Consider the following 16,649-nt stretch of genomic DNA (forward strand, 5'->3'; position numbering starts at 1 on the left):
GGCAAAAATTCTGATGTAGAGATCATTAATCCATCATTCTTGTTTCCTATAGTGGTTTATACTAACGGTATTTAACTTCTTTAACAGCACAGGAAGGGTTGTCACAGTTAACCTCTTCTAGTGCGTTGTCAAGGTTTCGTGACACCCATAAAATCCGAGCTCATAAAACCAAACGGGACACTTAAGCAAGAGAAATTGAAGTCACCAATTCTGCAATAACGACTGTTTCACAGACAGCTGTAAGATGCGAGACGGTTCACTTGCCAAGTCTGAATTTATTCAGTGCAAAAACATGCAAATATAAAGGCATTGTTTTCTGCTAGATACCTATTTCCGTTTTCTTTAAACTAGTCTACAAAGTTAACCTGGGCCGCAAATGGTGTGAAAGTAATTCTATATTTTCTTACAGTACATACAAATATTTATAACTGCAATTCCAATGTTGATATTCAGGCAAAAAAATTCAGGCTATAAAAGGTTAATGCAAGCTGTGTATCTATTCATCACAACACTCAAAACTTCGTGAACTGGATTGAGAGTGGCACAATGAAACCACTACAGTCATGCCATAATGCTACACATGACAGTGACAGCTTCAATGCTCATACACACAACTTACACTTGCACCAAACAAAGACCGCAGGTCCAAATTTTGCACCGACATTTTCCTATATTCATTCTTTTTCCCTTTAGTCACCGGCTTGCACAGTTTATTGACTTCATCAATTTTTGAACAGCGTAGTGCATCGTAAAGAATAGAAGGTAAGAGAAACAACTGTTATGGTATGTGGCTCCTGACCACGATAAGTCCTGATGCATGTAAAGTACTTTCAAGTTAAATTTCACTGATTTTCTTTTTTAATCACTGAAATTGCCATAAAAACATGGCAAAACACATTGCATGATGACAGATGACATCGCTGTTCCGTTGCAGAGAAATGGCTATATCTTTTTAGATGACACATGCTTGCCATTGCCTTGGATTGCCGCTTCTTCCGGCTTAACCCTTTCCCTACCATAAACGAGCTGAGCTCATCCACGCTGGAACAAGCGCTTTCGCACTGCCGCAGTCAAGCTACCGTGATAAATTTTGTTTAGTTCTTTATGGCTTCAACAGATCGCGCAGCAAAAAAAAATAAGAAACGCATTTAGAGCTTGCATTTTGGTCGAGTAATGTTTTGATGCTGGTAACTGGGATTTAAAAATGGTGTTCTCCTCTGCGCATGCGTGTGCTGGCAACGGCTCTGCTCTGGAAAGAAGGAAATAAAAGTTGGTTTATGGAAGATTTGTCAGACTCAGACAGTGAAGAAGTTCGATTTTCCTCCGAGAGTGGCAGTGACATTACTGAGCAGCATATCTTATGAGTCATCAGATTCGGACGACGACGGCGTCTCAATGTATCTGCAGTGGAAAAGGTTTGTTTTCACAGCCGCGCCGGGCATAAAGGTACCTGTAACAGAGGACAGGAACTGCGCGCCATATTTTGAATTGTTTCTAACGAATTAACTAATAGATTTAATTCTCCTAGAAGCCAATCACTACGTGTATCTGGTGCAAGGAATGAGAAGTAGCGCTCTGCACTGTTCTGTGCTTTGAAATGTACCACACAAGTCTATAATATAGACATCTGACATCCCTTGCCACAAGCATGAGCCCCGCTTGTCACAGTATTGTTTTTGAATTTCCAATGAGACTTTTTTTTTGCAACGAGAACTACAGAAAGTCAGACTTTCTCTGCTGTGTACTGCAGTGAAGCCAATCCTCTCTCCATACTTTCAAAAAAATGTTTTGCATGTACCTAACAAATAAAGTGTTTTTAAGGATATTTTTTGGTTGTTTCAAGATGTATAGAATTATTTTGGCAAATAAAGAAATCAGTATTTTTGTATTATTTTTGGCCAAAAAACTCAGTAGGGAAAGCGTTAAAGGGCCCCTCACCAGGCCACATAGCAAATTTTGGTTATACACAAGAAGTGGTTAAGTGTCCTCTAAGGAGTGTTCTACCACAAGAATTTTTCAAATTAGTCTATAAATAGCAAGGCTAGAAATATCTGAAGTGCCACGAACCCATGATTTCAGGAGGTGAGCGTGATTGCCAACACAGACGCTCTCTCTATTTGCCCCTGTCTAGGCACCGCAAGCTAAATTCCTTCTCTGCATTCTCTCATACTGGAGCTGGAGGATCGCATTACAAATACGTCACAGGCCCAGCCTTCTCTTTTTTTTTTCTCTCTCCCTCTCGTATTTTTGCTGAGTGGCGCACTTCCAGTGATGGTCTCGCGTGCAAGCTGTTGTATTTGTCTTATTTCGTGCAGCAGATGATTTTGCATGCTCTGCATGAGAGCACCTGATTAGTGGTTGGTCTATTCTAAGCAGCAGACAGACGCTTCGGTGGCAGCAATGCAAAAAGCCCTTTATTCAAGGCAGCAGCGTACTTTTATAGATAACGCTGCATGCCGGTCAGGCACACATCATTCACGGTACAATCTTATCATACCGCCTGGCCGATACAGAACAGTGGTATAAGTCAGTGCCACAATCACAAGCACTGAGGCAGACTTGAGAGGATGAAAGAGCATGATTGCAGCCTTGTAGCATGGTAGAAAATTACAAAGTCTTGCTCTCTGCGTGCGCTACTGCATGACACGGAAACAAGCAGACGAAACAGTAGAGTACATCTCTCTTGCTCTGCATGAAGTAAAACAATAAATTGCAGACATTCTGTTTGTATGTTTTATTATTTCTCTAAACTTTAATTTGTCTACTGAAGCAACATATTAAACAAGTAACTGATGTTGCCTTGAATAATTTCTGAAGTCACGGGTCCCTATGAGTAACGTCCCAGCACTACCACGTACGTAGGCACACTTGTGTGACAGACGTCGACTCTCTGGATGGGAGTACAGTACCCACGACGAGAAGGGCAAATGGTGTTTGATTTGAAATTTAGGCTCTCTGCGCCACGTAGGAATGTGATACTTAGCAGACATGATCGTTAGCGCACATGGTATACACTGCGCTTGTCAACTCAAAATCGCCAGATCTGGTGAGGGGCCCTTTAAATGCTGCTTTAGAATGCCGCAACAGGTTCCTGACAAAGTCAGTCCTTTTATGATCAGGTTCGATTCCAGGCCACAGTGTCCACTTTCCGATGGGGGGTTGAATGCAAATACCCTTGTGTACCGTACCGTGCTCTGCTGCGTGTTAAGGGATCCTAAGTGAACAGAATTAATCCAGTGTCTTTCACTACAGTGTCTCTCAAAGCCATGTGCATTGCTTTTGAGAGATTAAATACTACAACATTTCAAAAGTGGAAAGCGAAAAGCATAAATGTGGCCCCACATACTGAAACCTTCAAAGCTATACTGACTGATATTGGCACTAATGAAAGGCACTCACATGTTGCGCACCAAACAAGCAGCACATTGCTAGAAGTGTGTCATCTGGCAAAAGGCCCTTGGCCAAACCGAGCAGGATGGAGCTGCGGCTTTCTGCAAAGCAGACAGTTGATAAGACCTGGATGCACTGGCTGCACCTGCCAAAAGTGTTGAGGTGCAACACCAACTGGCACAGGCTAAAAAGAAGGCAAGTTAAAATTGACAACACATTTTTTTTCATTTTTAATGTTCACCAAATATGGTGATCAATGCACCCTACTTATTGAGAAAGACATACCTTCAGAACTACAAAACTGCCTAATAGCTGCTATAGGTGAAAGGTTTTGTGATTACCCGTTACCTGTTTGCATTTCACGATATGTTGCATGGCACAGACAGACTTGATAAAAAAACATCACAACCTCCAGGTTTAAGTGAAGGTATGATGGCTTCAGAAAGGTATTTACAGTTAACTATCAATGGACTTTCCCCTGGAACTACAAAGCTACATGAAAGAAAAAAAAACTTTTAAAAAGAGGGAAGAAGAAAACCGTATAATGCAAAGCTAAAAATACATAACATTTTACCATATGAGCACTGCGCAGAAGGTGACTTGTCATCAATGGCTTCTGCTATCATGGACGCCCTAAGAACATTGAAGAGATCCACCAACACGGGACTCCAGTTGGGGCTGTCTGACTTCTCGTAGGACGGACTGTACTGTGAGAGAAAACACAAGGCAAAATGAACACCATGTGTGACATAGCGAAAATTATGTTAATGTCCACATTATTAAAACACAGCGCATTTCATAAATTCAAGCTGTGAGATTCAAGTACCCAACAAAACAGAGCTGTTAGTGGCAATATACAGACGATGGCAATGAGATAGCAACAGGAGAAAAAGTACCGACTTCTATGAGCTAGCATTTGTAGAAAAAAAAATTTTTTTCTTCACGACCCCTCTTTCTTTAAAGGGATGCTATATAGCAATGCTGAGTTAGCAAAGTATTGTGAAGTATTGTTTTTCAGGTCTCATATACTAACATATATTTGGTGGGAAAAGGTTGGTTATTTACAGAAAGAATGAAGAGCAAGTTTCCCTTTTTTTAAAATTTTGTGCTCAAACAGCAGCATAAGCCTGTTAATGTGACACCAAATATTTTACAATACTTTCACATGTTTAGGTCATTCTCTTTCAGAAAAAGTTCTCAGAACTTGCAAAGTTGAGTATTTAGTTCCTTTCATATGAAATGTAACTCTTGTTAACTGCTAAATTATTACAGTTGTGTGCCTCTACAAAGAAATGAACTGCATAATGAAGGAATAATTCTGCCCTGGTTACATTGTGAGCTATGTGGTGTGTGATCTTTACTATGAAGTGACCTGTACAAAAAATAATTTCGGAGGTCCCAAGCACTTTGTTACAAAGACATTTGACTGCAACTTGTTCCGAGCAGGAGCTGTTCAAATCTCACAACATCATGAAGCGCTAACGAAGAAACTTACAGTTGGTCTTTCATTTTTGCAGCATTTCTGGCTTACCAAGATTTTGTGCATGGTAAGGCTGATGCTTCTGACATTCTGAAGTTCTATCTACTGATACAGCTGATTTTCACAATACCTGTTTAGTGTCGCCTTTAAAGAATGTGGTAAGAATTCACTGCACCTAGCAATAAAGCAGGTATATTTACTTTTCGAGTCTTTCTCAGATTCTATGAAGATGAGCATACGATTGCAAAAGAAACTGTTAGTGATTTGAAAGGGACACTAAAGACAAATAATAACTTAAAAGGGCTTGAATGTGAGCTCATTGGTATGAATCCATAGAAGAAAACAGTGCTAAAAACATGGATGGGAAAAGAAGAAGCCAGGACAGTGCTCGTACTGCCTTCGCGATTGAAAATCGCGATTGAAGGGGCCCCATTTCTTTAAGGCAATTCAAATTGCCAGACATGAGCAAGGCAGCGTCACTCTGCATATGTCATCACTGCCCTTTACTGCCATCGATGAGTAAAACAGCACCTAAGAGATTGCATTACAACCTTTTGCGTAAATGCAAAAGCACAGCCGGAAGCAGAGCCAGGACATCACATGGACGCTGCATTTTCTGTGGCTTGCAGCTAATATAAGCTTCGCGAACCAGCAAAATCAGGGTAGCAACTACACGATACTGAAACTACCAAAACAAGAGAGCACAACTGATGCAGGGTCAAGCAAATACAAAACCTTTTGGCCACCAGTGTCATTGTCAAGAGTAACGTCTACCAGTTCTTTCTTCTATGAATTGAATAGAAGTGGGTACGTAACAGTTTCTTCCATTTTATAATGCAATACAATAATAATTTTGTTATGCATGGGTGAATACTAGTGAGAGAATTATAGTGAGGCATTACGACATTATCGGGACAGTACTAGAATGTCCCGGCAGTATCAAATCGTGTCCTGCATTTGCCTAAATTTCTTGCTTACAAAAGCTTTGTTCTCAATACTATTGACATCTTTGCTGTCATTAATTAAACCTTAAGCTTGACTTAATATCTGCCTTTAGTGTTCCTTTAAAGATGTTTGCTTTGACAACAGACTGTGCAATCTGAGATTCACAACTCAAGCGTCAGTGACGTGTTGTTCACACAAGATTTAGATACAGTTGCAAGAGGCCATTGTCATACTGTTTTTCACTCAGTAATGGACGTTTGCAGAGAGCAATGAAAGATATAACCTTTTTGGGAACTACATGCGGAACTGTACAAAGCAAGATAATGCCTCAAGATGCTTCCCACTAGATCTTCTGTATTGCAGAGTCGCTTAATAAGTGCACTAGAAAAAGAGCAGACATATGGGTGGCTGGTAGCTGCATCAGTATACAGGTTTATAGCAGCAAGTTTTCTTTCACTCTTTTTGACAGTAATGATTTATATGTGCGACAGGCAACCTTCTGAGACAGCTGGGTACTTTTCCAGTAAACTGCACCGAAGAGCTTATTTTATTTCACGTGGTTTTTTCTGAGGTGTTCAGGTGCCTAGTCCTATGAGAGGACGCAATGAAGATCTGCAAAAGCTTCAAATATTTCAATCTGTTTTGCCACTGTTGCCTCATGTTGATGACGCTGAAGATGCAACCAAAACCAATATTAAAAACAAATGTTCAAAAGCACTAGCTGACACTTGAAGGAGACGTGACTGATATGTCATGCATATTCACATTTGAATGACAAAACTACAGGAACACACATGTTTCTAAAGCAACAATAGAAAAGTGAATACCACCAACCAAAGCCTGAATGGCCATACCTTGCTCACATAAGCATCTCTGAAAACAGACTCGTAGATAGCTGGGACAGCAAACTGCTTGAGGTCGGAGTTGGAGCACACTGTGGATGCAGTTCTCTGAACTGGCTTCTGGCGCTTGACGTTAGTCAGATTCCTGCATGAAATCACTGCGTCAAAAGGCTTTTATGCAAATGGGAGAGAAAAAAAACTAAGCATAGTGCTGCTTAAAAAAAAGAGAGAGAGACATGATGGCATTACAAGTTAAACAAAATATTACAGCTGAAACCGCATTTGTTATGGTGGGAAACTTAATGAATGGCAACACAATGCAAGTACGGTAAACAATTATTGTCACAAGCAGCTTAGATATTGAAAGCTGCGGATTGGGCAAACAATACATTCATTCAGTCCACACAAATGCGTTTTGTGGTATCTGATCCATCACGTCAGTATTTAACCTGTATGGCGATAATCATGCATACATGTTACTGGCTTAATTATATACATACTACTTTTACCACGAAGTGCAACTGGTAACATGTGGGAAATGTGGGGCAGAGCAGGATTTAAGCAGGATAATGGTCATAACGAAAGCCTCTTGCAACTCCATTAAAAACCCATTGTTGGCCTCAAATAATGCTTTCCAAGAAATAAAAAAATTAAACTTGTCAGCTCTACTTTTTTGAACAGTGCAATATATGCCTGTTACCCACATGTGTGTATCATTTCAATATATAGCCCAAAGACAGCAATTACTTTCATTAGTCATTCTGAAATCAAATATCAGTGATGTGTTTCTGTAACAACGAAGTGAATTTATAAAGGTTTTCGTTCACAAGAACCATTTATAAATGGACAGCCACCTTAGATAATGTTCACACTATTTACGCTCACTATTGCAATTTACTATAGTACAGTGTTTAACAAAAACCTCTATATTAAGGAAGGAACATAACTAAAATAAAAGACATTTTCTAAACAAAATATTGCAGTATCCAGATTCTGACATTTCAGGGCCTACGGTGGTTCTTTGTTCACAATAATTTTCAAAATAAAATTAATGATTGGTTCTGAAGCTTCAGGACCCATACAGGTCCTCAGTTCACAAAAATACTGATTCTGAAATTTTGGGGCCCATATGAACAGGCCTCTTGTTCGCAATCACTGGGAAAAGAGGACCTCTATAGGCCTTGGAATGTCAGATCAATAATTTGTTTTATTTGGCGAGTCTTCTCCTTTTTTTCTTAATTATAATATTTGATTGTTCCTGTTTCTACATCACAAGTGTGAATATAGACTTAGGTTTTCACTGGTCTATATAGGGACGAAAGGAAAACAGTTAGAAACATCCCACAGTATGAGCAGTAACTGCAATCTAATGTTGCCAGGTGATGACTAGCACACACCTTACGGTACTTTTCCAGAAGTCAGCACTGCCCAGGGTTGTCAGCATGGAGCGAGTTTTTCCTGCCGTGAAGCCCACGAAGCCCCAGGAATTTTCTTGGCTCCCATCTGACTTCACAGAGTCTCCGGAGCCCCATGAAGATACAACCTTGTTGTCGGGTAGCTGTGCGTTATTTCAATACAAAGCAACAATTAAAACAGCAAGTTAACATTTTTTTCTCATAAAGCACCATTGGTATGAACGAATTGAATTTCGGGGTTTTCTGTGCCAAAACCACAATTTGATTTTGAGGCTGGCTGTAGTGGGGGGCGACTCCGGATTAATTTTGACCACCAGGGCATCTTTAACGTGCCCCCAAATGCACGGGACACGGGCGTTCTTGTATTTCGCCCTCATCGAAATGCCGCCGCCGTGAATGAGATTTGATACTGTGACCTCGTGCTTAGCAGCGCAGCACCATAGCTACTAAGCTGCAGCGGCAGGTCACCACTGACACAATGCTACCGAAAGTTCTTCTAGGGATGTCCACCATGCTAGGTGTATACACTGTCACAATGTTTGAGCAAAGAGACAAATACTGTCCATATCAGTGATGAAAAACTTTCTGGCATTGTGAAAACACACTAACGTGCACCCATGCATGTACACACATCACGCAGACAAAAAACCAACAACAATGTAGTAACCCAAATTGAGAAAGTGTTAGTAAATACTATGTCACACTCAACAGCAATGCTACATTAAATACTTGAATTTCTGTGTACTCTGGTACATTCCTTTAATAACCCAAGAATCATTGTAAACTTTATTGCACTCTTATATGTTAACATACAGGTCCTTTTCATATGGCTATTTAAAAGTGTTATATTATTGCCAGGAACCAATGTTTGTTACTGCTGAAAGAATACTTGCGTGGTACAAAACATTGTTGAGGATTCCCCTTACAGGTATTTACTGAGGAATCGCTTGCCTGTCTGATGTGCCGGAGCAGAATTTCAAGATAAATAACACAAGTGCATAAAGCTATGGGCTTAGTGGGTTCTCGTCAAACATAAATATAGTGACCTAACTTACCTAACAGAATACAGAAGAAAAAAAAAAAACAGTTTTTAACTTCTCCCAACTTTGTACTAGATATAGATGTTGCAGAGATGCACACAGAATATGCACAGGCAGAAATACTCGAACAAGGACTACAGTCAAGCAATATCTTATGCTTATAGCTTAGGGTGTGCAAATACCAAATAGTAGGTTTTGAATAGAATATTGAATCGAATCAAGGAAAAAACGTCAAATATCAAATCAAACATGCAATATTAGAAGATTTTTCACAAAAAAATAATGCATACAAATTTTGAGAGCAAGAAAACACGGTGCTGCACACGCTTGAGAGTCCCCTAGCATTGCATAACAATAATTTAGCAAGCTATCAATAATTTATACACAGAAATCAAGACATAGAGTACAGTCTGCTTTTATTAAAGGGAACACAAATTAGTGCGCCAGCACTGATGACAGCTCATTTCTGGTATATGAAGATCTGGAAAATATATTTTTTTATCGGTAGCATATCTGTTGAATAGAATCAAATGCTTTTTTTTCCCTCTGAAACTAATGAATTAGTGGCATGCTGTTGTGCTCAATACCAATGAGGTTGTATTGAGTACCAATTAAACTCTCAGTTTAATAGTGGACCAGTGTTTCGCAGCAATCTTTTATTCAATGCAGAGAATGTTTTGCTTTGCAGTTTATCTCCAAAATACAGAAGGGTTATCCCAATTCTAAGGCAGGTGGGCTATCATAAGGCCAATCTGCACAACATACAAAAGGGCCGTGTATCACATGACTGAATTACCGGTCTGTGCAAATCCGCACTGACGGCAAAGAGCAGGTGACGTCCGCGCCATTTCATTGCCAAGTTTGGCGTAATTTGCCACCGGTCAAAGATTCTGAAATCTGAAGGGTCACGACAAAGTCACGCGATGCTCGTGGAGGTGCAAATGTAAGTGGCCTGCACAGTGCAGCCACCTAGTGATGCAGAGCTCAACCAGACAAATATCATGAACACGATTGTGCTGCTGCTGAAAATTTACACCAGCAACGAAGTACATCACACTTGTTTACTGCAATATTACCTCTGTATTTTTCTGGTTGAACTCTGCATCACCAGGTGGCACCACGGCACCAGCAGCTCGTGTTTACACCCCCGCTTACCTGGCAATCCACCCATTTAGTGGAATACCGGAAACACTAAAGCTCTCTAAAGTCTGCTATCGTGTCAGCAGGGGTGGCCTCTCCGTGTGCGGTTAGCTTTCCTTTTTGTACCGAAAATGAAGTGAAACGCTCGCTTGGGTGGCGTCGAGCACAAGGGGCTCTGCAATGCCCGCAACACGTGGTACTGCTTGGGTCCCCACACCGAATATATCTATTGCATGCGAAACATGGACAGTTGTAAACATTTGGCAGAAAAATTGGAATTTAGAAAATGTTTGACTCACGATTCGAATGATTCATACGTTCACTATTCTATTTGATTCGGTGATATTCGAGTATTCTCACAGCCCTACTTATAGCCAATGTCAACCTAAGAATACGGCAGGAAATACACTGCTGTTCAACTCAAAACGAAATTCGTACAGGTGTGCCAGCCATTTGTATATTAACTTATGCTCGTGATGCCATGGCATCAGTAAACTTCTTTCAATATCAGCATCTCCCAGGAACTATGTATTCGAGCATGGAGAAACAGAGAGTAATAGTGCATAGAGATTGAACTTGCACTGAATGTTTAGATTTTCACCAAATATAGTGGATTCTCATCACATACAAACAAACAATCCAAACTCATGCAGCAGGAGAGAGAACAATGTTTTTCACTCCTGTACTTTGTACTGAATTTATATGCTGCAGAGATGGCATGCGAAACATGGACAGTTGCAAATCTTTGGTACAGAGGTATGGCAGATGCAAGCAGCTTGCTCTCACAGATTCTCTGTAGGTGCTGCTGGGCAGCTCCTCCTGAGGAAGGTCCAGCTGTTGGTAGATCTCTTGCAGTTCAAGCATCTGAGTGGCCTTCAGCAGGCTATCCACTGCAGTGTCCGGACAGTAGCAGAGGGAGAACGCAAGTAGCTTCTGCCTGGACCATTTAAGTGAAAAGGCAAAAGAAAATGGGAGAGAGAGATTGACATAATCAACTTCAATCAATCAATCAATCAATCAATCAATCAATCAATCAATCAATCAATCAATCAATCAATCAATCAATCAATTTGTTTATTTCTTGATATGCTAAATACAGCATTTACCATCTGGGCTCTTAGTGGTCACGGCTAGACATAAGTGCATGTATAGAAAGTCGCGCAAGGTACTGAGAACTGAATGCGAGTGAAGCAATATATGCATACATAATAAATAAGTGCAGCCAATTGTCATGCATACTCAACCGCACATTTATTGTTATAGGAGGCCACCAACAGCTCAGCACCATTATTTTAATGCAGTGCATGCAAATAAAACTTAAGGCAAAAAGCACTACATACACAGCACTTGGTGAGCATAGGCACGTAACAAATGAGGAAAAAAACAGAACTTGAAAAGTTTTTTTTTTTTTTACAAAGGCTTAGAAGTGTAGTGATGTAAGCAACGATAAGGCAAAAGACAGGCAACCGTCATGTAAAGCTTTTAAGCAGTAAAATAGCCTATGCTCAGAACAGAACCAAGAACATACACGCTGCATATTTCCATGTGTAACACTTTAAGCTCGGGTGGCTTTCAATGGCAAAAGTTGTGACCTCATTTCAGTACTCAAAACTGCACTCATAAGCATAAATGAAACACAATTTTCAAGCACCACTACAACATGAGTATTTTGTGGCAAAAAAACAACAACAAAAACATGTCAGTGGTCGTGGACTTGTTCTCACGCATAGGTACAGACAGCGTTAAAAGTTTACCGACATGGGATCTGAGGAAACAAATTTCTGTGTAGTTTGTCACAGTAGCTAGTAAAAATGAACAGTGCTGTGTTTGTCAGTGCAGTGGAACCTCACTTATTCAAACTATAAGGTGATCGGAAATTTATCAGAATAAAAGATAGCTTGAACTAAATGGGCCCTTACGAATACAACACACAATCGCCTCATATCACAGCGTGTAGTGCCATATGCAAAACCATCACCAAGTGCTAGTAACGGCCTTGCCAACTATTTTTGAAAAGCTGCCTCAGAAATTGCGAATCATGTACAGAGTATGGCTAATTTGACTTGAGAACACACAGAGAAAAAGAAATGCACCAGTGTGCATCTGTGGACTACAAGTGGTGGTTGAATAGCATTAAGAGCAGCATTGCTGCAAAGGTAGTGGCGGCTACTGCCAGTTACTGTGATTGCCTAACAACGTAGCCGCCCCTATGTTAGGTCCCAATTCACCCTTGCTACTTTTCTATGACCAGTAACGGCAAGAAATAAATGGTAAAATCCACCATCACTTAGCCTCATCTCATTTTATGAGCAAAGTAGATTAGTGATGTTTTGTCATTACTATTGAGATCAACTTTTTGTTTAAACGCTGTTATGTGCCAAAGATGCCACTGAGCTGCAAAAGTGTTTTGATTTTGATTTACCACATGGGCTACACATCATTTAGTGTTGGTTATGCATTGACACCATGGAACAATCTTTAATATACTTCGTTAAAGCGTGGTATGTGACGGTATGCTGAAACGCTGATCTAACGTAATGTCTACTATTGTTCTGCAGAGAGGCGGCACATCAGCTGTGGGCTTGACGTATCACAGCGATGTATCATGAAAAGCTAAAACACATGGTATGCATTGGTACACTGGCTAGCAACTCATCTAACCTGGGCCACCCTCTAACCTAATGAACCCATCTAACCCCTTGTTTAAAAAAATCATTTTGTTTGTTCGAAATAATTGTTACACAGTTTGTGCAGCTGGAATTCATGACAGCGTTTTCCTATTAAGTACGAATGACTTTCTTGGGGCCAACCAAGCTGTTTGAATTATCCAGATTTCACTGTTAGATTCCACGCTAGAAATACAGATACCATGCTGCGTGTGACAGCTGTGGAAGCATTCAGATTTTACTCAGATCTTGTGGTTTGCAACTTTTAACACCGACTACATGTCAGTGGTCTTGGCAAATAATGTCTAAAACAAAACGAACAATATAAATCTGTGGCCAAACCACCCTGGCAGTTAAAATGATAAGTGTTGTTCTAGCTCTAATAAAAATTTACCAATGAAAAATAATGCCACCATCACAAAATGTGCCATTATCAGACTGCTGCAGAGGTTCATGAAAGGTAAAAGGAAAAAGGGTTTTATGATTGAGTAAAACAAAAATTAAAACATTACCGAGCTGCAAGATCAGTAAACTCAGTGCACTCTCCGAGGTTCTGGCAGATCTTCCAACCTTCTGAATGGTACCCTGCCATCAGCTTCTGGCAAACCTCATAGCAGTGCTTGTAGTCTGCATCCTAGAGAAACACAGAAATTGTAAGCTGCAACCAAGCAATATGATCTGTTTCGGAACCAAGTTACCCAGAATGAGTGCATGTAAGCAATGTGTTGGTTGCCTTTGTGTAGATTCTAATTAGCTCCCTTTCCATCACACAGGAGTGAAAGCAATCTGATATGATATGTTCTTTTTTTTTAATGGTGCAAGGGCCAGTTATGGGCAGACAGCAATCTGTCACACTATGCAGATGCCTCTCGAAATTCAATTAGCATTTAAATGCTGCCTCAAAACACTTTTGTGCTTGTCGTGTCCAAGTTTAAAATGCTGTGAACTGGTGCCCTGAAGTTGAATGTATTGCCAGAATTTTTGCTGAGAGAAACGGTTTCAAACAATCGTACACTTTATGATGCCGCTTCCAGCCATAAATAAATGTTAATTAGCTGCACTAGACCAGCACATACCATGACTTTGCTTGACAATTCCTGTATGTTGTATAGGCATGTGTATAAGCACTTGTCATGCCTGAGTAGAAGAGGTCTTTACACCCATTTTAAGCATACAGCACCCCAGCACTCTACCTAGAGCCTTACCTCAAAGGCAACATTTGCAAGGAGAGAGAGAACAGCCCCTTCACGCCTTGCAGTGTCCTCGCCATACAGGTGCAAGAGTTCCGCCAGCTTGAGCACCTATGATGACAGCAAGTGAGAGGGAGTTAATGTTTTTAAGCTTCGGAGTGCTTTAGAGCTGCTACATTTAAGAACAACTTGCAGGATGTATTCACTATCAGATCTTTGCATACAACCTTTTTCTAGAACTGAGTTACAAAAAAAAAATCAATTACATGGGTGATCTTAAAGCAGACATGTAACTGAATTGCGCTGGTCAATCTGGTCATAGTTCTTTAGCTAAGTGGTGCAAAATGTGTTTTTCAGTCAATGCTTTGAATGAACTGGTAGTGTAGCCAACTGTTCTGTCTTGATTCAATGCCAAACATGGATTCAGCTAGGTGTTCTAAAGCATACGGAGTCAGTTCTGGCAACTACACATCGCAACTTTTGCTTTGATCTGAAGTTAAACATTGCTTTTCTCTAAAAGATTAGGATTTACAAGATTCAAGCTTGACTCAAATGCTCGCTTGAGGATTCAGGTAGCTACTCCAAGTTACTCAAAGTAGAATTCTCCACTTGTGTCTGTTTCACGCTTTTGCAAGATTACAATGAAGACAGACGAGATTTTTTCAAGAGCACAGATAAACTGAAGTGTATTACAGCTTTCATGGGTTGCCATTTTACGGAAATACCAATCTGGTGACTACTATTGGAATTTGAACTGCCTCTGGCTTGGCAGCTGTAAGTTTGTTAGTAACCTCCTATAAGCTATAAATACTTCGTTTAGCGCAAAACAACGGACACAAGAAAAGGCGACATGACAAGGCGCTATTCTCAACTCTAAACTCTAAACTCTACTCTAAACGAAGTATTTATGGATCCGCACCAACTAGCCCGCCAACACATTGTGTTCCTATAAGCTCTAGTTCTGTTGATTACTCACTGAGAAAGCAGCACATATATCAGCTTTTTCAACAATGTTGTAGTAGCTACTTGATGCTTTTGATGGGCAGTAAAAAATGCTGCAGTAAAGTCCCAATTACTAAAGAATAAGCTGGATACCCAGATCCAAATACAATTCTAATGTTTGTTTAAAAATATGCACAGAAATAGTTTTACCTTGCTTGACTGTTTGTAGGCGTTTGGTGTCTGCTGTAGAGCCTCCCTGACCAGCTCCATCTTATCACAGTGTCGTGCTAGAGAAAAAGGAGTGCAAGAATAAAACATGTATCAGTTGTGTTAAATTCATGTTAAAGAAATTAGGTGACTTTGTTGTGCCTCTTTCAACATTGCGTTCCTGACCCTTATGAGAACTCTAATCTTCTGTGGATGAGTGGCCAGACAAGGCAGCGACACCACTGAAACATTCACACTATGCGTTACGCTTTGCAGGGCTGCTGCATGGCTAGTACAAAAGAATGTCAATGATACACTACTGTTTTTATGTCTTCCCGAACTCATATACTTTGAAATGCTGGTCCCATTTAGTTTCCATAGAGTCATGTGTACTAGCTTCCAGTTTGTTACATAGCATGGGAACTGGTAAGGGCAATCCCTTTTCAGTTGGTATGCTCAAAACTGCAAATGCCCACCATCAACGTGGCATGGCCTGTTGGCAGAACTTCTGTTGACCGCCCCATGTAGGTGCTAAAATGGGCACTTTGCAGCGTTTGCTGTGCGGGACAGTAAAATTGCCATTGCCCCATTAAAAATTTCAACGGTCGCTGATCTCAACATGGCTCCCAATGTCAAAAGCGAAGAGGAGGTAGATGAAGGCACAAGCGACTGCTACATCATATTCCTGCCCATGGATGCTGTTGTGACATTCAATACCTTGAGAACTTGTGTCTCTATACATGGCTGTGTGGAAACTCAGAAAGGGCTGTGAGTGCTTGACGAGGCATTGTTATTATTTGACATTCAACCAAAGAGATGGAAATCACAAACCTCATTTATTGTGATTCATAGCTATGACAGCACCAAAAATTTATGTAGCAGTCAATCCAACCACTGGACAATGAAAACGAGCTTATTTAACTGGTTCCCAATATTTCATTGGCATTTTATTCAACTTCAAATAAAATGAGCATAGCTTTTGAGCTCATCTCTATTGCTGCTGCATGTGTTATTGAATGTAACCTTTTCCTAGATCCTGTGTTCTCTTTTAGTGGCCCTTTAAGAAACGTATCAAAAGGGGTCTAGCGTCTTTAATGGATGGATGCTGAGTGTTCAGAATGCCCCCCCCCCCAAAAAAGAATATATATATAAGATATACATATATAAAACAATCTGCATAGCAACAATGAGATGAGAAACAGCAGTAAAATATACCTCATAGCTTGTGAGCTGCTTTGGGACATTAAACCCCACAACTTAAGAGCAATCAGACCAATCACCTTGAACAGGGAGTGCAGCAACCTTGAACTGGCTCAGCAAAGGCAATGCTGACAGAAAGTCCAACTCTGCCTTCACTTCAGGAAGTCTGCTGTCCAAAATCTGCAAGCATGC

General features: G+C 40.4%; 1 protein-coding gene across 1 annotated transcript in view; it reads right to left on the minus strand.

Moving 5' to 3' along the window:
- LOC142571801 (NBAS subunit of NRZ tethering complex-like) overlaps positions 1-16,649 on the minus strand; it is a 59,374-nt gene extending 42,725 nt beyond the window's left edge. The window contains exons 1-9 of the mRNA XM_075680426.1: positions 16,538-16,649; positions 15,261-15,337; positions 14,124-14,219; positions 13,431-13,552; positions 11,039-11,189; positions 8,055-8,215; positions 6,670-6,802; positions 3,965-4,097; positions 3,400-3,491 (exon numbers count right to left, since the gene is read on the minus strand). Coding sequence (XP_075536541.1) covers positions 3,400-3,491; positions 3,965-4,097; positions 6,670-6,802; positions 8,055-8,215; positions 11,039-11,189; positions 13,431-13,552; positions 14,124-14,219; positions 15,261-15,320 — 948 coding nt within the window. The 5' untranslated portion in view covers positions 15,321-15,337; positions 16,538-16,649. The remainder of the gene's footprint in view (positions 1-3,399; positions 3,492-3,964; positions 4,098-6,669; positions 6,803-8,054; positions 8,216-11,038; positions 11,190-13,430; positions 13,553-14,123; positions 14,220-15,260; positions 15,338-16,537) is intronic.

The sequence above is a fragment of the Dermacentor variabilis genome, chromosome 2, assembly GCF_050947875.1.
Source record: "Dermacentor variabilis isolate Ectoservices chromosome 2, ASM5094787v1, whole genome shotgun sequence".
NCBI lineage: Eukaryota > Metazoa > Arthropoda > Arachnida > Ixodida > Ixodidae > Dermacentor > Dermacentor variabilis.